General features: G+C 38.3%; 1 protein-coding gene across 1 annotated transcript; it reads right to left on the bottom strand.

Moving 5' to 3' along the window:
- Positions 1-7,137: 7,137 nt before the first annotated feature.
- HTR3B (5-hydroxytryptamine receptor 3B) lies at positions 7,138-19,557 on the bottom strand. Its single transcript, XM_089487841.1, has 9 exons — positions 19,521-19,557; positions 17,801-17,973; positions 14,844-14,888; positions 14,381-14,490; positions 13,616-13,785; positions 12,973-13,134; positions 9,047-9,253; positions 8,284-8,484; positions 7,138-7,388 (listed from the first exon to the last, which is right to left on the bottom strand). The coding sequence occupies exons 1-9, from the start codon at positions 19,555-19,557 to the stop codon at positions 7,138-7,140; spliced, it is 1,356 nt and encodes a 451-aa protein (XP_089343967.1).
- Between the last annotated feature and the right edge of the window lie 5,349 nt (positions 19,558-24,906).

Raw genomic sequence — 24,906 nt, 5'->3', positions numbered from 1 at the left:
CCTAGGAATACTGCGCCTGCGTGTATAGGCAAGATTGAACCAACGCACAAGGGACGAGCCAGACGTTTCGCGCTCTGCAGAGCATGGAGAGGCCATTGCAATTATACTAAAGAAACAGCCAAGAAAATGTATGGCCTTTATTTAAAAGACCACTCACATCCAATTATTAATATTTGAAAATAATTGAAGTCCACTTGACCTATACTTTGCATAGTGTTTTTGATGGTCTTCTTTACTGGAGCAATCACCGTATCCTATATGGTGGGTATCCATGATGCCATGAAGTGGGTACTGATTAGACTTGTGCGTTCGTATTTGGGTGAACATGAAAACGAACACGAAGGGTGCGTTTTCGTTATTCAGCCCCAATACCTAACATACGAACATGGCGGCGACAAAACATATACAAAGACGCACAACACAAAGAATCTTCGTGTTCGTCTTTGTTTACTAATCTCCCTGGTCCCTCCTCCATCTAGCCTACCTTATCTACCCAGCATCGCAGGCGTTAACGGGAGCGGAAATCCATAGGTTCGTCGTCAGGAGTTAAAGGGCCGCGCGCCTGATGCCAGAGGAGGCCCCCCTCTATTGGTCGTACGAGCGATGGCTCGTCTGCCATCAACCAATCAAGTACAGGTGCACATTTAAAGTCCTGGCGCCAAAGCTGCTGTGTAGTGCGTACCGCGTTAACCCCGTATTATTAAAAATAAACACGAAGAATGTACACAAATATTCACCCGAACCGAATACAGGAACAGGCGAATATTCATGGAGTATGAAGCTTTTTTCCCCCACATAGATGAACATGAAGAGTTGGCTCCAGGGGGGCAGTGCACACATGTGCCCTAAACTGTCCTGCTGCGTGTGTGTGTGTGTGTGTGTGTTTGGGTGTCGGAAGGGCAGAGCCTGTCCTGGTGTTTGTGTTTGGGTGTCGGTGTGCAGTGCCTGTCCTTCATAAACACATACTAAATAAACTGCATACATAGTTTGAAGAAAATATGCATATAAAATAGTCCCCAGATTTAATTAAAAAAATCTGGTCCCCTTAAACTAAGAAGAAGAAGTTACTAAACAGGTGAGTAACCCTGACAGGCTGTTCATTAGCCTGTGTTCCTAATTGGGGCTCTAGGAAGAGACTGCCATTTTTTATTTACTTTCTGAACTCAACATATAGACTTGAATAAGTGTGGAAGTCTGCCTGACACTTTGTCAGTTTTTTTTACGGCTCATTTTCGTTATTCCTATTTTAGTGCAAATTTTTGTGTAAATACAACAGTAAATACATTCCTTCACAAGGTAAATTGTATATGTTCCATCCCCAAATCCTATAGTGTACAGATTTTTGTGGAGAAAGCTATATGGTGAATACAATGTTTGTCTATTTCTGTCTAACCTTCTGGTCTCGTGGGGCAGGTTATGCCAAGTGGTCCCATCGACTCCTTGCTCCCCCAGGTAACTAACATATGCATTGGCACACATATTTACACACACTATCATGCTTACACAAACTTACACTCACGCTAACACACATACACTCACACACACACTTACAGATACACATTCATGCTAACTCACACTCCCTCTAATACATTCACATTCTTGTTAACACTTGTACTTTGTTTCATAACAGCTCAAATTAGACGGTCTTCAACTTTCATCTGATCCATTTAATACACAGGGCCGGCCCTGCCATGGAGCAGAGTGGGGCAATTGCCCCGGCGGCACTTTGTTGCCCCAAGCGCCTTTTTTTTTTTTGAAGCGGAGGAGAGAGAGAGGGGCGTCGAGTGTTTTTTTTTCGCTTATCAAGTTGTCAGTACCTGCTGAGCGCCGGAATATGACGTCATTTCCGGCGCTCATCAGTGAAGCAGCGCACACCGCGGCAGAGCAGGGAGACTCTCGCCGCAGGACTGCTGAAAGGTAAGTGAAGTACAAAGAGGGGGGATAGGGTAGATAATAGGGAGGGAGGGGGTGGGGGTTAGATAATGAGCAGTGGCATTGGCAGGGAGGGGGGCGGCATTTCAAACTTCGATGATCATCAATTTAATGTGTAGGTTGAAACACAATCATTAACTGAAAGTGGGTGCAGAACAGCCAAGCTCACTAATGAGGTGTGAATGTTGAAGACGGTTTAATGTCAAAAGTCACACGTTACGGTAAGACTGAGCACAGCAACAAGGCACAAGGTAGTTATACTGCATCATATAACACTAAAATCAAACAAGCTTATTTGTGAGTCCTGTTGGGGGAGTCTGGGTCCGTGCATCAGACATCAATACCCTGCTTACTTCAGCAGAAGAAAACATTTAATATTTTAATAGTATATGTCTTGCAAGAAGGTATTCTCCCCCAAAAAAATAAAAAAACCATTACAATAAAATATAAATTAATTAATATGAAGAAGATGAGAGGAAAGAGGGAGATTTAATAAAACAAAAACCCATAAATATCATAGTATGTAATTTATCATCCCAGGCGCACACATTTTCCAGACATTTTTATATGCTGCCAGTATGTATAACTGGTATTTTTTTTTAAATCTAGTAGTCCAGATTTCTAACATACTGCCATGGGGTACTTGTACTCCAACTCCCATTGCCTGCCCCGAACTAGACGTGCCAGGGGCTATAATGTGAACAATGCTCACCGTCGGCCACATGCGTTTTGCGTGAGCGTAGGCAGGATTAGGGATCAATGACATACTGTATATGTGTCTACCTGCTGAATACACATGGCTACATGCTACGGTCTACTCTCTGGTATGTATCCTACTAGAGACCACACACTAAGGGACCAGAAGTTAAGATAAGTGACCTCCACCATTAGGCACTGGGCCACCAGAAACCCGTCTTGCCAGATGGCCAGTCTGGGCCTGGGGGTAACTTTGGGGTAACTATCTTAAATAGCGAGAGATTAACGTATTAAACAACGAATATAGATATCTGCACTGACTGTGATCTGCAAATCAAAACCGTCATATTTTTACAAACCCGGTGGAAAATAAAGTTCAACCAATAACTTCAAGAACCAGAAGCAAATCAATCATTTGTCATCGTGCCATTGAAAAAGCAAATACACGTCCTGTACATTAAATTCATGATTTGCCATCTGATCAGCAGCGTTAAGACTGTTTAAAGCCATCCTACCAGGACGCGACAAGCCAAAAGAATCATGAAAGAAGATTATTTTTTGGTGATTGTGAGGTATTCCATCTCTAAGTCAGCTGGAACTGTCAGGATCAATAAAGTATATTTATAAAGTGCCTGGATGCAGGTCCCCATTCTACGCCTGAGGGGCACAAACAGCCACAGCTGCTGGCTTTTACAAAATTACGTGTCTTCTATAATTTAATGCCTTCCATCTGATGTCCGTGGCTGTGTGTAAATAGTTTGGAGATGGAGGGGTTATTTGCATGCTGAGGAGTTGATCATTCAGGCTTGCTAGCCTTATTGCCATACCTAGGAACATCCATGCTCCGGCTACCATGAGCCCTCTCTTTTCAGAATGTGGATAGACGACATTGGGTGGTCTCGCTGAAGGCTGCACGTTTCTAAAGGAGAAGTGGCTGAGGGGTGAAGGAACGATACAAAAGCATAGCGGGAAGAACTGTGTTTAGGCCTAAAATAATTAGACCTAGGGTGGATCAAAGGGGTGCCAGGCCATGATAGTTAAATCTCCGCCGGCACACATTTCTCATGATTTACTCCTTTGTTTGGCTACACAGTGTGGAGCACCAAGATATGATGTCATACCACGATGTTCTGGGCTGGAAGATAGCAGATCTTTACCATCAACAAACTAATGCCGAGGCTCTATGGGGGTTCAGGAAAATGTGGATATGTGGGGTGTGACAAACGGGGTAATTAAGAGTAGGGAGTCCTAGAAAAGAGGGACAGAGGTATTTAGGGTTCTTAAGGGGGATCTTTTGTGCTACTGGATGCTAATATATAATAAATTATGTACTGTAATATTTATGACATTTTAGAATTAAACATTTCCCTCCTTTCCTCCTGTGCGTTTATTTTTTGTTAATTTGGATTATCTGTATTTGCTTCACCTTCCCTCCTATCTTTTTTTAGCGTGGATAAGTGTTATTGTATTGCATTTTTATTAGAAGTATAACTTTTTCCTGGCAAGTATGCATTTAAGGCTAACATTTTGTAGCATGGGCTTCCCATTTTCTCAAAATCTCTATTTTACAGAACAGCTAGTTCAGAACGAGGCAGACCCTCACCTTAGTGTAACTTACAGATCCACCTAGATCCATTATTATATATTCTGGTAACTTGAAAATAAGCTCTTTTTATACGATATAGAATATTGTGATAAAGAGAACCACGTGAATGCTGTGAACATCAATAAATTATGATTTTGTGATTCTAGCATTTTTTGTAATTTTTTTTTTTTTTTTTTTTTAATAACATGATTACAAATAAATCCAAAGGAAACCGTGATCCCTCCCTGGCAGCCAAGGGTTTATTTACATGCCGTCTACCATATTCAGAAACAATGCAATAACTATATATGTACACAAATCAATAATGCTCTTTAAGCTTTGATGTATACATTTCAATTATGTTCACAATACAATAAAATCGTATGGCATTTCACATAGTAATTTCCTTGGAAGAAAGCATTGTTCCTTTTAAGTGATCATAGTCTCTATTTATTTTATTTGCTATGAATTCCAGTTTTACAAGAATATAATATTTTCTTTTCTTCTGTGCATATTGGATCTCTAATCATTTTTATTGTATAAAGTGTCTCTTTGATGTGTTCCATCTGAATGCACATGTTAGATATTGACATTTACTAGCATTGTGTGTTAATTTGGGAGAATAGCATGGCTCCCAAAGTTCCACATGGGGAGCTTTAATGGCTGAAACATAACAAGCAGGAGATACTCTCTACTGGCAGAGAACTCAAAGTCTCTAAAACACTCCCTGGCATAAGGTTCTCCTCACATACCTAGGAAGGTTAGTAAGGAATATAGGCTAAAGAATAACTCTTGTTATATCGCATTATAAATGAAGGGGTTAAAAGTGATGAAGAAAGGGAAGATGAAGTGAAGAGCATCATGTGAAGAGAAAGGGGAAATAAGAAAGGAACGTGTCTGCATAAGAACATAATAGTGAATAGAATCTTCAGAACCGTAGACAGTACTCCAGTACTCCAGAGCAATTATGGAACCAGACTCAACTGAGACTATGAAAAATGTGCTCCTGGGATGAAATGCAGAGAATGGAGAGGAGCTTTGAGGAGACAAACAGAGACAAAGAGAACGCAGAGCTGAGTATTATTGAACTTTTAGAACACAACAGCTGGAGAATGATCTGCTCACACCCCAGGGTTAAGAGAACCTTATTTGTTGCGTAATACCACTTTTCCAAAGTCATCAATAAAGGATGGTTTTGGGTTCCAAATCATGACAACATTGCCTTTGACAGAGTTAAATATTAATTAGACATAAAAAATTAGGGGACAACTATACATGTAATGGGAGAGTCGCCAAAAGAGCTGTTCATGCTTTGTATATTAATGAGCACTTGGTCGTAAGGTACTCCTCCTTCCCTTGGTATTAGCAATCATAGCTTTGACATACCTCTCAGCGTGTTATATGTTTGCTTAGAGGCCGTGGTTAAAGGCATGTCTAGGGGGGGTAGGGTTTTGCCAAGACCTCTTATGTGGATTTGTGAAAGAAAAAGTAACATCAAGTGAGAGACAGAGGGATTTGGGTTTGAGTTATATTTCTTACACCTAAATGATGCACATCTTCCATCCTCTTACGCTCTTTTAAGTCTGGCAACTATGAGCATTTAAATAATATCCCGAGAAAATTATAACATAAAAGGCTGCTTTTTTCTATCATTTGAGCCATGCATTAAACAATATTGGTGCTGTTACATGTATAGAAGAGCAGAATGCTGAACCTTCCCTTCTCAGTTCATAAGATGCTTCCAACACACTTTTGCACTGTAGATAGCATTACCAGTTAGGCGGAAGTTAGGTGCATTATTATGAATTATAAAAATATTGCAATTTCACGTTGGGTAAATGTTCAGGTTTCTTTACACTGTCCCAGTGATTTGTATTGTTGGTTTGTTGTTTTAAGGACACGGCTTCATAGTTTTTAGTAGTTTGCTAAGCAATGGTAGGCATGCTTTCTTTTATTTATTAAGCTTTTTATCATTGCCCAAGAAAAAAAATCATACTCTTTAGATCCATCAATGGTGAATTCATATATTTAATGTATATTGTTTTCCTAATTTTATACTGTTGAATGTAATAAATCTTGGGAAAGGCTACCCCTTTTGGTGAACTCACATTGGACAGGACTGGATATTGTGTGAATTAAATACTAAATAGCCTCTTCATAGAATTTCGTAGTTCATTTGTTTTAAATAATCACAATATAACATTTACTGAAAGGTATGTGTGACCGTGCGCCTTCGTGGTCTCTGAATAATGTGAGAAAAATTTTCAGATTAATTAGTTTAAGAATTTGAAACATTGTAAATTTACCCGCAATTACAAAATATAGTAAAATAAAATAACTTTACATGAAAACGGAAATTTAGCAAGGACGTATCAAAAGAGACATATAACTTCTCGACTGATAGGAAGTTTTTCTAGTAAGTCCATTATTTTAAGACCCCATATGTGATTTGGTTTTTTGTCATGTCTTATGTTAACGATAACCTTATGCCTTTCCCATGCATGCCTAGATTCTCCTACCACTTCTCCTGAAAACCTATTCAATGTATTCACCAACCTCGTAATGAAGAAATATTTTATATCTTAGGCAATGTCCATCAACTTTTAGAGTAGGTCTAAGTTTTGGTGGCCAGTTTCTGCATGGACCTTTTGAGTTGGAGTACGTATGTGAACTTTAGACTCTGGGCCACACCAAATCTCTGGTGGCAAATAAATACAGACCCAATATGATTTTGATTAGTATTTTAACGATACAGTATGTACATATGTAGGTACATGCATGTTAACTAAATAATGACCAAGTGTTTCTATGTATGTAAAACAATGTACGCCAATTTCAACTATTCACTATAGTCATCAGATCTGTTGTGAATATGGTTTCAGTTAGAATGACTAAGAAGACAACGCAAGGATCACTTCTTTACTTTAGCTGGGGGTACCATAGGAGCTCCATGTCCACCATAGCAAAGTAAGAGTAGCAGCATAGGCTGTAAAGAGAACGAGATAAGACCGGAATAGAAGACTGTCTAATTTGTAGCAGAGACGTAACCAACGAGTGTGCCAGAGTTCCTCTGATTCCATCTCTTCCATGTAGGAGCGGATTGACGTGACTTCTTCAAGGATCTTTTCCATCAGTGGGTCAGCTGATACTGTAGGCCCGGGAAACTCTATATGTGCTGCATCAAACAAATAAACAGTTTAATATAAACAGACTGCTTACATAACAAACAAAAAACCCCCCATTTAAATCAGAAAGGTTAATTCACTCAAGAAAGGAGAGTTAGCAAAAAAACGCAGAAAAAATATCCCTGTTGAGTCAAGGATTGGGGGGAAATTCTCTACGTGAAACACTGTATGCTGTAAGAAAAATTTATGGGGCGACATAAGTTATGCTATTATTGCTATAACATTGCCAGTATACCTTATTAAAGGTATATATCTTGGAGTATTAGTGTGGCTTTTGCTAAAAATGTATACACTGTGCATTAGATCTATTGCAAAATGCAGGACTATTAAATTAACTATTTCTCATCATCTGACCTAGTGGTTTTATAGTAAGAAAAAAGCAGATGTTTTGGTTCATTTTTGCAATATATTTTTATTTTATTAATACTACACAATGGATTATATAGATTTATGGTTAAGTGAAATCGTATAGGATTGCTCTTGTCCTGCAGTATAAGCTAGCCTTCACCATAAGGAAGTTAATAGAAAAAAATAATAAAATATAAACTCAGGTTTGTTTTTTTCTTTATTTTCAGATAACAATATGGAACCCAAGGCAGATTCTCTTGACTGACTGCGTTCATTAACAACAGCTGAGAGGTGAGTGCTATGGCAGACTTTTTATTAAAATGAACTTAAACCATATCAGCAGTCAATCCAATTAGTGATCATTAAGGAATAAGATGACTTGCTAACCTTTTTTATATCAAAAAGTGTGCATTAAAAATGTGATACATTTTACTGTATATGGTACATGTATCTGAATTATTTGCCTCTTCAAATTTAGCATTCTCCTGCTTGTCTTCCATTAATATATAATAACATACTATAAACGGTCATGTATACCTGATGTTTCATTGATAGAACCCAAAGATGTGTCTTCTGTGTTGTCTTTCTTGTGGTCAAACTTCTCTTTAGTTACCAGCGGACAACGGGACTCCAGGAGTTCTCCTGCCTCTTCCTTGTCCAGGTGAAGAAACTTTATCACCACAATAGATTTGCCAAGACTCAACACCATGAGTGCCATACAAACCACAAAGAATATTCCTAATATAAAAGAAGAACAACAGTCTTATAATGTATTTGGTTCCAATAAATTCATGCTATTACAGTCAATAAATGCTAATAGAGCCCTCAACAAATTTATGTTGGCAGATCATTTTAAGTATACTTTCATCGCGTAAATAAAGATAAACAGATTGCACGCATATGTTTGGATGTTTACCAATGTGTAAGCGCTGTTTTGGTTATTCATAGTTGAATAGTAGACCAAGACTATATAATAATTAATTTATTCCCTGTCGGTCTAATTTTGGCTAATTTTAAGGGTCTTTTCAGAAACCACAAAGGGTGTAAAGGGGAACTCGAGGAACCTGATACACGTAAGGCTTTCTAGTGCCAAATTTAATATAACGTGTAATGCCAATACATACTTTTATTGCATTTGTAGCTTTTATTAGAAAAATCTGTATTTTCTGGGTATAATGGGGAACAAGCTACACTGGAGCTTTTTGAACTGGGCAAAACAAGGGGCAGATGTGGGTAGGGGTAAAACTTCTGGGAACGTTCCAATGTCATGCATTAAAAAATAATGTTCTAGTGAACTTACCTATGAGGGGTACTCTTAAAGTAGTAGCTGGCAGTTCATCAGCCATATTAACCCGAAAGACAGTATACCCCACAAGAATACTAGTCTTAAACATGATCCGCGTGCCACTGTTAGGAGGCAGGTAGAAGCTCATGAGATCCACAGTCATGAGCAAGATGCTTGGCATGAGAATGCTGACAATATACAGCAAGGGACGTCGACGAATAACTAGCTGAAAAAGCATATAATAAGTATGTTAGGTTCTCAAATTTAACACCAAGAGCAATAAGGAAACTGGAAATCCAGCTGCCAAGATCCACAACTAGGAAAATATTTTTATAAAAATGTTAGAGATACCCTAAAATGTTAATGTCCTAATTTCAAATATATTTAGCTAATGGGCCATCCGTATTTGGGGTAAGTGGCATGTCAGAAATCCATTTTTTGTCTTATGCTGTTAGCTGAAGACATGAAACTGACCTAACAGACACTTTCCCTCCTCCTTTTTCATTACGTACACCTACATTTTTATTTTATGTTACATACAGGTGTAAAATATTAGAACACCTGGATTTGATGAATGTAAGCCATAGATAGATAGTGTTGTTGGGTAGACTGTACCTTTAAGAGGCTGTCGGTACACTATTTAGAATCTCCGTCTGTGATAATGAAAAGAATAAATCTAATTGGAAATTTGTACATGATGAGTACACAGAAGATGAAATAGAAGCCCTACGGTGTTAGCCTAATTGCTCCGTTGCTCGTCTAACCTTCTGCTGGTTCGTTTGATAAGGTTCTCTTTATGATGCTATGAATTTCGAAAGCCCTCATTTATTCCACATATAATTCTCCATCCCTCACCCCCCACTCTTTATTTCACCCTCTGCTCATTTGTGAGCTGTTGTCGCAATGATAATGATTTTGCCATTAAAGCTGAAATCACTGCTGCATGAGAGAACGTGGTCCCCAGCCGGTCATTCATCTCTCGGTGTTATGTGTGGTTAACCAGTCCTGCCAGGGTCGTTGGCACCTCTGGACGCGCCAGATTCTCAGAAAGGAGTGTCAGCTCTCTAGATCGGTAATTGTGCATGTCTGGGGTGCACAGGTTAATTATAACATAATGGATACAATGAATTAGTATACACACACATTGTCCTTGGCTGTACACACTGCACTGCGCATGGTGTTGTGTTAGGGCCAGTTCCCACCCCACTCACGGTAGTGCCTACTCTGATACACCTCGTTGAATGCAGTGCCCGGTCCGTATGCTTAAACAGTTGGAAGACCTGTGCCAAAGAATATGTTTGGCTGGAAGGGAAGGATGCAGCTGAGGGTAATTGTATTCCAAGAATTCATTCCAGTACCCTTAAATTTATGTTATAGTTTGAGTCTGGATACAAAGTCTCTAAACAATGTACTGTAAGATAGTTACGCTTTTCAGATGTGCATCATAAATTAAAACGGATGCAGCATAGCGCATGGCAACTACAAAATAACTTTGTAAATATATAGCCAATCATTATCCCTGCAACTGCTGAAAATTAATTGTATCTACTTTAAAAACATAGATTTACTGGTTTGTTCTGTATTCTGCGCTGGGGCCCAGAGAACGAAAGGGGACACTGCATGGGAAAATCAAAATACGTACGTTAAGGAAGTTTTTAAGGAGAGGGTGGTAGAGAAATGGAGCAGTCTCCCATCAGAAGCAGTAAATGCTAATACAGTTTGGCAATTAAAACATGCATGGGATAGTCATGTGGCTATGCCAAAGAGGAAAAAAATACAAACTAGAGGAGCGCACAACCTAAAAAGCATAAAAGGCATATATATATATATATATATATATATATATATATATATATATATATAATCTGATCCCTGGGTTACTGCTAGAATAATGACCATCAAGTACACAACACAATGCAAGAATTCAGCGCATACCCAGCGAATACCATTCAAAAAGCAAACGAATAAGTCAACAGCAAATCAAACAATATAAGACAGTACACCTAGAAAAAGAGTATATCTGAAGCTCACAGTATGCACTGCCTATATTTCCGGCTATTATCCTGCCAACCTGGGCAACTTTCCTTGTTCTCTGCCGGCGTATACAGCGTATATTACATCATGCTACATACAGGTAGGTCATCCCTAAATTCTAAAATAATGTCTTCATGTATTGGCTCCACTACCTTGGCAAACTAGAAATGGTTATAAACATATACTAATAAACCATTTGTACCATTCATGTATTACCTGTCATTCTAAAATGTTCTGTGCGCACAGATAGGTTTTTGTTGGTGGTGGCTCTTGATTATGTGTTTATTGTTATTGCCAAGTTTGGGTGCTACAAACTCTTTTGTACTACCTTGTATGTAAGACTATGTTTGGTTTGTTGACCAAGTATTTTTTTATGTACTATATGTGGTCAATGATTCTTTGGAGAAGAGAACTGCTGGTTTGTTGCACCTGAGGTTGCCATTAACCAAATGTTTTCATATTCATCCCCTACTAAGATTGTTTTATTTTAAATGTAATTCTTCTAGAGAAAGAGCTTAGATCCTATTCCAATCTCTGGATATTCTTCTGAAAACAAAAAGTGTCAGTTTTCCTCTTTGATCAATAATCTTATGATGTTCTCCAAAGAAGACTTCAGGCATCTCTTGAGTTGTCCTACCCCCATGTTATATACCCTGTCATTTAATCTGTCCACATCCGTAGAAGTATGTCAGCCTAATCCTTCTCGCAGGTAATGGTGTGTGAGTTAATAGCCGTTCCCCGCATTACTGTATGTACTGGTATCCTGTTCCATGATAATAATGAGGCTCTTTGGCTCATATGCAATGTAACGAGCTGTGGCATTTCAACTTAGTGAAAAACGTTATCTAATGGTAATTTGGAACTAAACCACCTATTCTGGTCCTGGAGTCACTCAAACACTGTTGCTTTGATATTTATTTCTTGGCTATGAAAATGTACAGAACTTAAATTAGTTAGTGAGCTAGTTCTCAAAATGTGTGATTAAAGCTAGCAATCCTTTCTCCCATTTTTAGCTTACACCGTCGCTTCTTACATCTATCGAGTCACCAACAGTAATCTTGGTTTACTAGACCATTCTTTTTCAAGGAGAAACTCAATTAATTATGTTGTAAATAGCTAAATGTTGGAACAATCGGCAGGAACATTCCGTGAAACCACCTTGGTGTCTTACCGTAGTAGTAGCGCTAGTATCCTAACAAAGCAGATCTGATATGTATAATGATTCATGTAGCATATTGTTCCAGAACCTTCACAACTAAATAACAAGAAGGTGAACAAATTCAACCTAGTTTCTTCCCAGATTAAATGAGAAACAACAGAGCCACGGATCCTTCTTAAGTAGCCTCCCTTGTAGGCTGAATGGTTCTTATCTGCCATAACATTTATGGACAATCTGGATCAATCCTAAACATACAATGCGTCTAGACGTAATACTTCTCCAATGGGGATCCGTACTTTCTTCTTTGTGAGTAAATACCGTGTTTGACAAACTCATTTTAGTCCAAGATTAACCTGTGGGTAAGATGCCCACATTTAAAAGGAAGATGATGACTGAAGAAGAGATTATGAGGAGAAAAACAGGAATTGGGTTAAAAATCAATATAAAGCCTTCTCTGGACACCATTTATGAGGCACCTGAGTGGCAGGAGGGACTGCTTAGCCCTTGGAGTAATTTGGCGTAGTAGTGGGCTAAACTATATATGGCCTGAATCCCCAATATTATGCTGTAGATAGGTGTTTTTTGAATAGTATTCACTGCGTTGAATTCTTCCTTTGTTTTGTGTATTTATTGGTCATTATTATTCTAGCAGCAAGTTGGGAATTTGAATGTGTAAGCCTTCTATGCTTTTTAGGTTGTGCGCTCGTTTATTTTTGTATATTTATTGTGCTAAACTAATGATGAATACTTACATTAAACTTTACTTGTGCAAAACTGCCCCCATGTGTGTGGAGAATCTCATAAGAGGATGGCACTTCAAGGAGTTCCCACTCCCCATCGTTCAGAAATATGCTCTTGTCTTCACTGATTTCCTCATAGCTCCTCCAGATGGAAAGATTCAGGTCGTTCACTAGTTTTAATATAAAAATGTGGGATTCATCAGATACATATGTGACGATAAAGTACTTGGGCGCAGTGGAAACATTACCATTAGTGTTTGTTAATGGAGAGTAACCGGTTCAGCAAGTAAAGGGCTTGGTGCTTATGGACAGCTGTGGGAAAAGGCACATTATATGTCCAAAAGGTCCCAAAGCTTTTATTAGCACATATATTCCAATCTCAGCCCTAAAACATAAGGCCACATTCTAGTAAATAATTGGGGATCTATTGCCTATTAACTAAAAAAACTCAAAGTTAAAGCAAATGTAAGATTTAACCGTTGACACCCTTGAATCAGTCTCCACCTAGCTGCAAAATAAGCACGCCACATAAGCTGAGTTTGGGACCCAAGCCTAGTGAATCCGACACGAATTAAAGGCTAAACCGCAGTACATTGATAGGTCCCTAGTGTTTTAATGCTTGCTCTTCTAGGTATTAAAGAGATCTATTACCTGTGTGTAAGCAGCTGCTGAAGGTGAGGCTGCAATTTTGAATATCAAAGGGGAAAGCATAGGTTTCCAGGTTACATGCAGATACCACTTGCAGTGGCTTATAGTTTCGAATAGTTCCTACGGAACTCACATAGACATAGGGCAGATCCGGAGCCTTTTCTTCTTCTATGCTGTAAAGTAAAGCAAATTTGAAATCACCAATTTGCAAAATTTGATTTCTGATTTTTTTTATATCATTTCTGTGCCCAATCTTTCAGGTGTCAAAATAGAATCCCTGCACTCTACGTTGTTGTCGGTTAACTTTAGGACAGCTCGTACTGTTCTCTTTCTACTTTTGAAGTCTGTTGGCTCTGTTGTGTCGCTTATTATTAAAGGTAAAGTCTTACTCGCCCCCCCAGGCTGTCCAGTTGTCTATTCAGCTTTAGTTGGACTCTATCCCTTCTAATCCTTATCAATGATCTACCTGAAATTGAACTTTAATCAGCATGAATCAGAAAATTCTGAGTTTCTGATGAATTCCGTTTTGTAAACACAACTGTAATAAGGTAAATATTAAATCAACATGGCAGCTACAAGATATTTTCAGGTCCAATATGTCCCACCTTCATGCAACCTATCATGTAACGTGCTCCTCATGCAAAGAAAACCCCAGATGTCCCCATGTTTAAAAAAAACAGCTTCCTTATGGTCACCCCTAAAATAAGCCTGCTCTTCTTCCTGTCTTGCAGTTTTAACCCTTTATGACTTTATGACCAGTCCACTTACAATTCATTGATAACAATATCAGGAACCCAAATCGCATTGAGTGGCAAAGAAATTTCCTCAATTCCATCAAAATGTGTAGAATTCCAGGCCAGGAAATCATCTTTCCATATCTAAAAATTTGTAAAGAATACAAAACCAACACATAAATGAGGTTGTGAAGCTAAAATTGTTGCAGGATGAAGCATCTGCTGTGTCGTGTAATGGCAGGGCTCATATTTATATACAGCAGACCTACATTCAGCCAGAGATACATATTTGCAGATAAAAGTTCTATTAGAGTAGTGAAAATAATATTGACTATTGGGATTTTAAAAGAGGTACCTGCACAAAAAGCCTATATTTAATGGTGCAGAAAGTGTGGGTACCCAATCTAATATTTCTACTTATATTTTGTATTTATAAAGGGAGAATGGAGTTCGTCACCAATATACAGGGTATTAGGTTACAAGAGGTCAGAAGTTACCTGACGATACCAGATACTGGTAGTTAGCTTCTGATTTTGTCCGTCCTGTTAACATAAAACAGAAGAAAGTGGTAACTTGTTACTTGTAACATATATGGATGAAACAATTGCATACATTCATGTGTGCATAGCTGAAACAACAACTAGTAAATCATTGAATATATGTTCTCTAATTATCCTGCTGGCCGTTACCCAATTATCTTTCATTTACTTTTATAATTTACTATTATCTTTTAAAGTATGACTGGGAAACCTCATGCTGATTAAAAACAGAGCATGATTCGCTTTGATGAGACATTTCATATTTTCTACCTTTTGTCTAAGCCTAATAATCAACCATAACCAATAGAGCAAATAATAATTAACTGCCAATGGATCAACTGGACATCCACAAGACAAGTTTACACATCTATCCTATGCAGTTAGGATGTCTTGTAAGACACTGTCCATGTTAGTTCTGTGCAGTGATTATGTCAACTCGGATGACATTCTGCCAAAAGCGTGGCATTACTTACGTGGCGAATACCCAGATTGCCAAAGACTATTTAATTTCAATACATGATAGAAAGAGATGGATTATTTCAATTTAAAAATAGAAAGCTAACATTAGTATAATTTCTAAACAGAGAATGTAAGAAGAATAAGCATAATACTAAACAATATTTCATTCAAAACGTAGACCTTAACGTTGTTATGTACGAATGACCCTGAGATCTCTGTTACTCACTGGCATAATAGAAGCCCCTAAACCAATAAAGTTGCCATTTCTGCCACACTGGGAAACAGAACTGAAGAGGACATTCACGGAGGATCAATGGGCAAGTGGGATTACCAACTTTCTGGCCAAATCTGGAAGCTCCAATCACTGGGAAACTAACAGAAAATTACTATACAGGTGGTACAAGGTACCCTCCCGACTACACAAGATGTTTCCCTCAGTGAAGAAACGGCATTGGAGAGGATGTAGACGGATGGGTTCAATGGGCCATATTTCGTAGAGCTGCCTACTTACACAGTCATGGTGGACGTCAATTTATTCATTAATGGAGAAAATGCTGAATTGCAAGTTGGATATGGACATTGAAATGGCACCAATAGATGGCTTGCAAAGTTATTAATAGCTAAAATTTGGAAGGTGACGAGGGTCCCAGAGATGTCAATGCTCATAATTCTGCTTGTCTCCATAAGGAAATACGCGTACAGATCCATAAACAGCACAACTATCGTTTGGAGCCCATGGAAGGAGTGAAAGCTCCTAAACACTTCACTATGAGGGTGTTTAATAATCAAGATGAAAAGACCCTGCAATCAAGCAACATAGTCCTAGGAACTATATGCATATCAAACATGGTCCAATCCAAACCACTTTTTCTCACTACTACCTATATCACTTCTATTTATCTATTCTTTGTCTTCTACTACATACTATACTCAAATGGAAAAAAATAAAATCTGGTAATGATCTTAAAATGTTTTCCATTATAACATTTTGATTTAAAAATTATCGTTCTTCTACATCTCTCCATAAGAAGATCTGGTTAAGACCAGGCTAACTTTTTAATGGATTATTTGTTTACGTAAATAGCTGTTGCTAGTTTACCTTTGATGAAATGTAACGTCACCTTCAGATGACACGTTAAACAAATCACCAGTCTTTCCCACATTTTAATTAGTTCCTGAGCCATTAATCAGGATGCTGTGCAGAATGATATTATTACTCACAGGTTCAAAATGTTGTTCTCGGTAGATGTTTGTCTATTAGCCAGGTCTTGGTATTCACTGTAAGAAGGTATGGGTTGTAACTCACACTATTTTTAAAATAAAACTAATAAATGTGATTTGCTGTCTCCATAACTAGCCAACATACACTAAAAATGCTAGTAATGTCCCAAGAGTGACTGGCTGGTGTTGTGATGTATTTTATCATCTTAAGGTAACGGGTAAAAGTTGCATTTAAAAATGTGCATTTTACGTTGTTTTGGCTTTTTAATATGTATAAAGATATCTGAAAAAAGTTTTGTAAATATGAATTTCAAAAAGGACTGTTATGACCTCTAGTCATAAATAACTGGTTATGGTAGCATCAAACATTACCTAAAAATGTCTGCCCATTTGCGCTTACATATTTAATTTGTGTAACCAAATTCTTCATTATGTCCCGTTGTTTATTTGCATTTTGTACACTTAATGATTGTTTGTTCTGATTGTGGTAATAAGTCGCTAAATATGCTTTATATGAAAATGCCCCGTTCTGTTATCTAATGAATACCACATTCATATTTAATCATAACATCCAAGTAAGTGTAATCTGTAAAGCTCTAAAATGGACGATGTAGGCGATGTTGCAGCTATTCAGAGCACAATATGAAGGAGTCCACTCACCCCCAGACCCTGAGAGGTAGTATAAAGACCCTTAGACTCGGGGTACAATTCTGAGAGTTCTCCTGCCACGTCGTTGGGACCTGTCGCCGGCAGATAGGCTCCTGCCAGGGGAGCGAGGGTCCTGAGCGGCGTGTACTCACCAGCTTTGCCCCAACAGCTCACGAATGAAGGGGGGGCATTAATAGCGCCAGATTTAAAAATGGCATCCAGTGTATTCAGTCTGTGATTCCTGCCTGCTGTTTACTTGGATTTCTCCGTGTTTTGCCTACCACACTCAGTATTGAACTATACCTGCCTATACCTGAGCCTCCTCACTGCTGGGAGTCCCTGTCCTTTTAGCTTGGGGCTCAACTCCTTGCTAGGTGATTGAGGGCTCCTGCGGTGAGTGCTCATTCCGTGTTGGCGGACGTGACATCTCTAAGATCTTAAATGCATATTTTTTTCTATGCAAGAGATACATTTTGTAACAGAGAAAAAAAAACTTTGTTAGTGGGACTTCTATGGATCAATGGGCGATAAATCATTATAGAGACAGATTACAAAAAAACATTGAAAAATAACTTGACTTTGCTTACAACGTCTAAAACAGCGTGGATAAAGAGATCGATGTAGACTGTGGTGGCTTCGCTCCAGTTTTTCACCGGTCTCACACCTTTGTGGTAGTTGATCAGAAGGTGTTTTGTTAACTGATGTAAAGCTGAATTCTTTGTTTGAGGAAGGTCAGCAGACGAGGGTCCGGGGAGAGTAACTGTTAAAAGCAAAGTCTGAGGTTAAAGAAGACCTCATTTGATGGATAGAGCTCCGCTTTGCCTAGGATTGAGCTCAGTGAAGGCACATAGAAGAACAAGTATGGGAGCACAACCTTTCCTGTCTCTTGTAGCCATGACTCCTACACTTTGCAGCGGGTACCTAAACATCTATATGTAGTTTTGTGTAAATCCATCCCATACTGACTGGTAATAAATCAAGCTGGTTCCTTATATGTTTCATATTTAAAATAGAGTTTCCCATTGTTAAAATTGTAATGATTTCTTAAACAGAACAACAATTCTGAAAGGTTGTGTGTACTCTCACAATATGGCTTAGATGATGTCATGTAAAGATGTTTTACATCACTGAGAGGGTGATAGATAAGTGGAATAGCTGCCCAGCATAAGTGGTAGAGGTTAATACAGTGAATGAATTTAAACATGCATAGAATAATCTTAAGGCTAAGAAAAGCACACGACCAAAAACTGGTAGAAGACTTTTAAAGTGAAACTATGCAGCTGCAACATATGGCAAATCACACTTCCCAGTATTGCAAATATTAATATATAGATTATACATATAATAGATATATTAATGCGTAAATGAAAACAGGCATATTTGCAGATATAAATCATACACAAATGTAAATATCACACTTTATAACATAAGCTATATAACTATATAAGATCTGGCGATTTGCACGTTAATATAAGTACTTGGAAAGTGTCTGATGTAGGTTGAAGTATTTAAGTGCTCTCATTCATTTGCTTTTTAAATTACACACAAATCCATTTTGAGTGTAATATTATACAGGGAATTAATTTTAGTTTCTAGCATACAGGGATTATTTAAAGAAAAAGGGTATGAAATGAATACTTTAAGGAACCTGTACCCTAATTATTTTTTGTCTTTAGAACAATATAACCTCATATTAAAACTTCAGTGTATTTACAAAAGAAATATTATGTGCCTGTATGTAAGTAACTCAAAATCACAGTAAACGCATTAAATTAACATTTGAACACACTTTGAGGAGTTTTAATCGGTTCATTCTAGTTCAGGTTCCAAAATGATCAGTTAATATGTTTTTTTTTTTTATTACAGATAGCATATAATATATTGGTGTCCATTCCGCCATTGTAAACCAATAACAGCAATAACATATTAAGAAAGACAAATTAAATAAACCGTATGTCCGCTCATGGAGGAAAGTGGTAAATGTAGAGCATTCAGACGGAAAATGTCAGTGGTTTTTATGGTGACTGCTCCCCATGTACAACTTTGCCTGAGAACTGCTCTTTATAAATATGATCCTATGACTTATCCTATGATTGATCAATACATCTGCAGAGCAAGAACTGAAAACACTTCTGAAATAGTATCTTTGGCAGAATTATTTCAAATATGGAAACCACTTTTTCTAAACACACTTGCCACTAAAAGTATTTTGTATGATTAAATCATTAACTTTGTTTTTTCATAACTACGATCTATAATGTATAATAGAATGCAAGAACAGCTACTTATTGGCAAAGTAAGTCTTACCTGAAATAAGTATTAACAACGTGGCTAAAGACTCCATCTCTAAATAAATAATGGAATATGTTGCAATAAAATCACAGAGCAGAATAGGGATTTTTCATAGTCTCGGGAGCAGGTGTCTGATCCGGACCCGCTGAATGTGTCTAAACTATCTCCAGCCAAAAGGAAAGTCTACGGTTACCTGAAAATTAGCTGGCTGTCCATCCAGCCTCCTCGCTCGAAGTAATCCCATTAAAAGTCAGATTTAATCTTGAGCCGAGGGGACCAAACAGTGAATACCACAAGAGTCCTTGGAAGACACCAAATGCACTGTTAATTAGATTTCGTGAAGATCCTTTACCTGTGGCTAAAGTCCAGCTCGTGAATATATTCCAGTAATCGCAGATTCCAAAATAGCATCTGTAAACTAAGTAGATGAACCCATCTTGGTTCAATGTAACCTAATAACAGCGTAACTGCCAATGCCCCCTTCATTGTCTCGTTCTGATTCCTTTCTACATACAGATTGAAAACTTGATTTTTAAGTCTTACTAGACTACTATTCCATGATAATATAGTTTATTAATCTAATATGCTTATGTAGGTAAGTACATACAGTATATTAACCCCTTAAGGACAATGGGCGGTCCCTAAACCCATTGAGAACAATGCATTTTGAGCCAGTACATGTATGGGCTGTGTCATTAAGGGGTTAAATATGCTTTAATATATATTATTCAACAAGCTGAGAAGTGAATACTTGTGTCAATTATTTTAACTTAAAAAAAATAGGCAAACATGTTGGTTTATTGCGCCAGTCCACATTTACTTACCTTACTCATAAGGTAGCTTGATCTACCCATGTAATGTTAGATGTTCATGTTCAACCCATCTAGTCTTCCCATTTTATTATAAAAAACATTTTTTATGGTTGATGAGAAAAGTAGCTCAGTTCACTCTTCTATTATTTTTTTTTTGGCTTGTTACCTATTCCTTCCCCCAGATTTCTTAACTCGGGTCATAGCAATTCCATTTCCCCGCTTCCCGTTCCCCTCGTTGATACGAACACATCACATGAAAGATCAATAGACTGACGGTTATTGGCCAATAAATAGCCAGTGCTTGCATTTATATCCATTATACTATAGAATCACCAATTTGTGTATGTAGGCCAGCAATGATTTGGGTATGGGGCCGATTTATCTTAATGTTGCTTCTATATTATGTGTTTTTAAATTGTTCCCCTTCAAGCTTCTATTGTCTATATAGACACAATGTATCCATTAAATCATGGATCTCATTGTACAATAGTATATATTAATATTTATCCTGTTTTATACATCTATATGGATGGATTCCACTAATTCTCCAATGAGCATACCCATCTAAATGTTAATAAGTAAAATAATTTGTCTATATATTCTAAATGCTTATATCCCTTCACACTCCCAAAACTCGTTAATTTTAATTAGATCAACACAGAGCTTTATCAATAATGGATTTATTTGCTCTAGACTTAAAAAAAAATGCGTGACCTTTATCAATAAAAATGTATTGGTGTTAAACATGGAGCAATCACCATAGCAACCAATAGCATGTTTCTGGTCAATCTACACCCCTGAAATGCTCTTTGTATATACGGCTTTAGGCTTTAAAGGGGCATAAGTACGTTTCTGTGAGTCGTCATGTACATGTTGTTTTGGTAGAGCATCGGTTTACGGCCGTTGAATTTTATTTTGGGTGAGACAACCATAAATCCCAACAAAACAAGTCAGTTTCTTTCCGATAATTCTGAGTGTCTGATTGTTTTTTAAGAGTAATTAAACACTAATGACCCGTTCTCAGAACCACGGGAAAGAACAGCAAATTTCCACAGTTGATTAATCACTGAAATGAAAATGAGATATTTAATCAATGTTAGGAGTTGTTCTTTAAATCCCAGAATTTTAAAAGGCCCTGCAGTACATTGCATAGTCAGGGAAATGTATTATGTCGTAATGGCAACGACAGCCAGTATAATAGATGTTGTAATAAACTATTATAGCCACAGAGGCAAATGCGGAATAACACATTAGGAAAAGTTCCAGACCATAACTGATGTTATTTTCCCCATACTAAAATCAAGGCAATCATTCTACTTCAGTTATGATCTCTGTAATCTTTTTGAATGGCTATTTGGAATTAACGTAGCATGTGGCTGTACTCGTGGTGTTAGCCCACAGGATGCTAAACTTGTGGGCGAAGAACATGGAGTCGCCTTTTTGGTCATAATTGCCATAGATGTTACCATAGACACCAGACATAGTTTTAGCCTATTCCTGTTTCTTTGACATCTCTGAAATTTCATTTTGGCCCATGGAGACAACGTGTCTATCCAAAAAAGTAGGAAGACTTAACAGTAATTGATGGCATCTACTGAATGGCTGGACATTGCAAGTCTCTAGCTTTATAGAAGATGCTGCATTGTATAATAGCATCTAACACTGCGACTGTTGTTCCCGATACTTTTTGAGGTAAAATACCCATAAATATCAGCTTTCTCTGATTAATTACCGTCTTCTCAATGTGTTTAAGGAAAACCGTACTTCTGGAAAAACTTGGGTAGGCCTGCCCCATGGGCCAGTACTTGGTGAATCCAAGTGAGTTTACTGCACTGGGTACAATGGATTATTTGAGACCAATTCTCTTTCTAAGGTTAGACATGGTTTACTGGTCTTAGATCTAAGTGCATGAAGGTATGCTTCACAGATCCCTACTAAAATAAAAACGAGCTTATATGCTCCTTTCAGGCAGTGGCTTATTCTGGCCTAGGCCGACAGGTCCGGGGAGCCTGCAGACCCTCTGGGAGCCAATTGCCTTTTTGTGGGATCAGGATCCTTGCAGTGCCACTGCTCGATGGGCTGGTTACAATGGAGATCTCCCCAACTGGCCCATTAAATACTGTGCCAAGTCATTTCTGCAAAGTGACCTTGGGGGCCGCAGTTTTAGATATCCCAGCTTGAGAACGGGAGTCTTAATTACAATTGAATTAACAGCTTGTTTTTAGGCTGGCCTGGCTTTTTTGCAGCCCTCGATACCTGGATTCGTGCATTTCTGGGCTAGAAAATAAAACAAATCAGTACCATGGACAGTGACCCTCATAATACACGACAGACCCCAATCCAGGGCTATAAGTCTCTGTATACTCTGTATACTGCATCGATACCTAATACAGGCTTAGAACCAGACAATGATATACAATTAAAGTAAAATAATGCCAAAGTAATAACATCAGTAGAAAGAGAGAATAAATCATACTCCAATTCTTTTTATATCTCGATAAACAAAAAGCCATACATATTGTGGATATTACTTTAATGAACGCCATATCATACATCGTCATATTCAGGGCCGGCCCTACAATGGAGCAGAGTGGGGCAATTGCCCCAGGCGGCACTTTTGCTTTGCCGCCCCGCGCGTTTTTTTTTTGAAGCGGAGGAGAGAGAGGGGCGCCGAGTGGTTTTCGCTTACCCACTCGGCGCCCCTCTCTCTCCTCTGTGAGCCCTCTAGCTCGGTCTTGGTGCCGGCTTGTAATGCTGAGCTCCGGAAGTGACGTCAATTTCCGGCGCTCAGCATTACAAGCCGGCACCGTGGCAGAGCAGGGAGACTCGCCGCTGGACTGTTTAACGGTAAGTACAAAGGGGGAGGGTAGATAATGGCATCGGCAAAGTTTAAAATGCCGCCCCCCCCGGCGTCGGCTGGGGGGGGCGGCATTTTAAACTTCGCCCCAGGCAGCATTAAGTCTTGGGCCGGCCCTGGTCATATTTAAATTAAAATGAATGTATTTACAAGCCTAGAATTCAAGATTATTGCTCGGCACCAGCCTCTGTGACGAAGTGCTGCCATCTGCTGAAATAACCGCTGAATCCGCAAGCTCAGGGACTGATACTAATAACTAAATGTGACTTTCTATCAATAGTACGGATGCTGAGTTTACATTTGTTAATACAAAAATGCTAATTTTATATAAAACTAATGAAAATTCCTGTATATGTATATCTGTAAAAAACAAACAATATATCTGAATCTAATTGAATTCCTTTTATTTCCACACATGTTAATGGAAACTACAGCTTTGCTATAAGTGGTTTCTGTCTTGGTGCAGACATTAAAAGCAAATGGAATTTTATATATCTATATATATAATGTAATTTATTACAACAATCTTTACTAGAAAGTTTTGTAGTCTAAATACATAATAAATATGTAAATATTATAAAATAAATGATGTAATTCTGACCGATGGAGATACACCAGAGCTGGAAGAAAGAAATACATTACTGGTGATGTTTTTGTTTCCAATCTTTGTTATCATAAAAAACAGAAATCATGTTAATCATGCAGTGCTTGATGAAAGTACTGATAAAAAGATATGACTGTAGTAGTCTGATAATCATTTCAGGGCCGCTCTATATAAAACCAAATCATTAAACAGAATATATTACCCAACAAGTAGTTTTGTGCGCAAATGTCCCTGTTCCATGGAATTCTTGGACAGCCAACGGGTAGACTAGATGGGCTGAATGCTTCTTATCTCCTGTTAAATTCTACCAAGTGAACAGACACGGAAGGACCCAGGACTCTGCATTGTCTTTTTCTTCATGAACAATATTAAGGGTACAAAAAAAAGAAAAGTAAAATGTCAATGTAACACAATTAAAAAGTTTGTGAGCTCATTTAACCCCTTAACGACAATTGCCGGTCCTGGCACGACACGGAAAAGCATGTGCTTTACGACAATTGACGTGCCAGGACCGGCACGTCTTTAAACGGGTGCAGAAAGCGATCTGTTTTCGCTTTCTGCACCCAAAAAACGTTGCTGAATGCCTCGACCTCGAGGCATTCAGCAACGCCGCGATCGGAACGAAGGGGCCATCTCTGGCCCCTCCACGGGGCGTCAACATCCGCCATACTTTGTATGGCGGCGGACGCCCATTTTAAAAGCGTTTAGGAGGCGATCGACGATCGCCTCCTAAACTTAAATGGTGTCGCTGGAATGCCTCGATCAGGAGGCATCCAGCGACACCAAACACTTACCTTTCGATGGACTGTGACCGCTCCGGAGAGCGGTCACAGCCGCAGCTGCCGATGATCTTCGCCATCAAGCAAGATGGCCGCTGCCCTGTAACAGGAACCAACAAATTTTAAAAGTTCGCTAGATGGTCCAGACCATCTAGAGAACTTTGGCTCCACTTGCAGGTTGAATACAGGTACTGCATTCACCATGCAAGTCAATGGAACCCAGCTTTCTAATCACAGTGTGATTAGTAAAAATAAATTAAAAAATAAAATAAAATTAATAATAATTAGAAAAAAAATAGTAAAAAAATAGTAAAATGTAAAAATCATTTCCCACTGATGTCACTATCAG

The sequence above is a fragment of the Sceloporus occidentalis genome, unplaced genomic scaffold, assembly GCF_023333645.1.
Source record: "Sceloporus occidentalis isolate IW3139 unplaced genomic scaffold, rSceOcc1.0.p SCAF_35, whole genome shotgun sequence".
Taxonomy (NCBI): domain Eukaryota; kingdom Metazoa; phylum Chordata; class Lepidosauria; order Squamata; family Phrynosomatidae; genus Sceloporus; species Sceloporus occidentalis.
The sequence above is the reverse complement of the archived record's forward strand: the minus strand, read 5'-3'. Positions and strand labels throughout refer to the sequence as shown.

Coding starts and splice junctions, on each gene's coding strand:
- HTR3B (XM_089487841.1), bottom strand. CDS start 19,557: ATGGAGTCTTTAGCCACGTTGTTAATACTTATTTCAG. Junction 8,485..9,046: donor TTTAAGAGTACCCCTCATAG/GTAAGTTCACTA, acceptor CTTTTATATTAG/GAATATTCTTTGTGGTTTGT. Junction 7,389..8,283: donor TTCTATCAATGAAACATCAG/GTATACATGACC, acceptor TGTTTGATGCAG/CACATATAGAGTTTCCCGGG.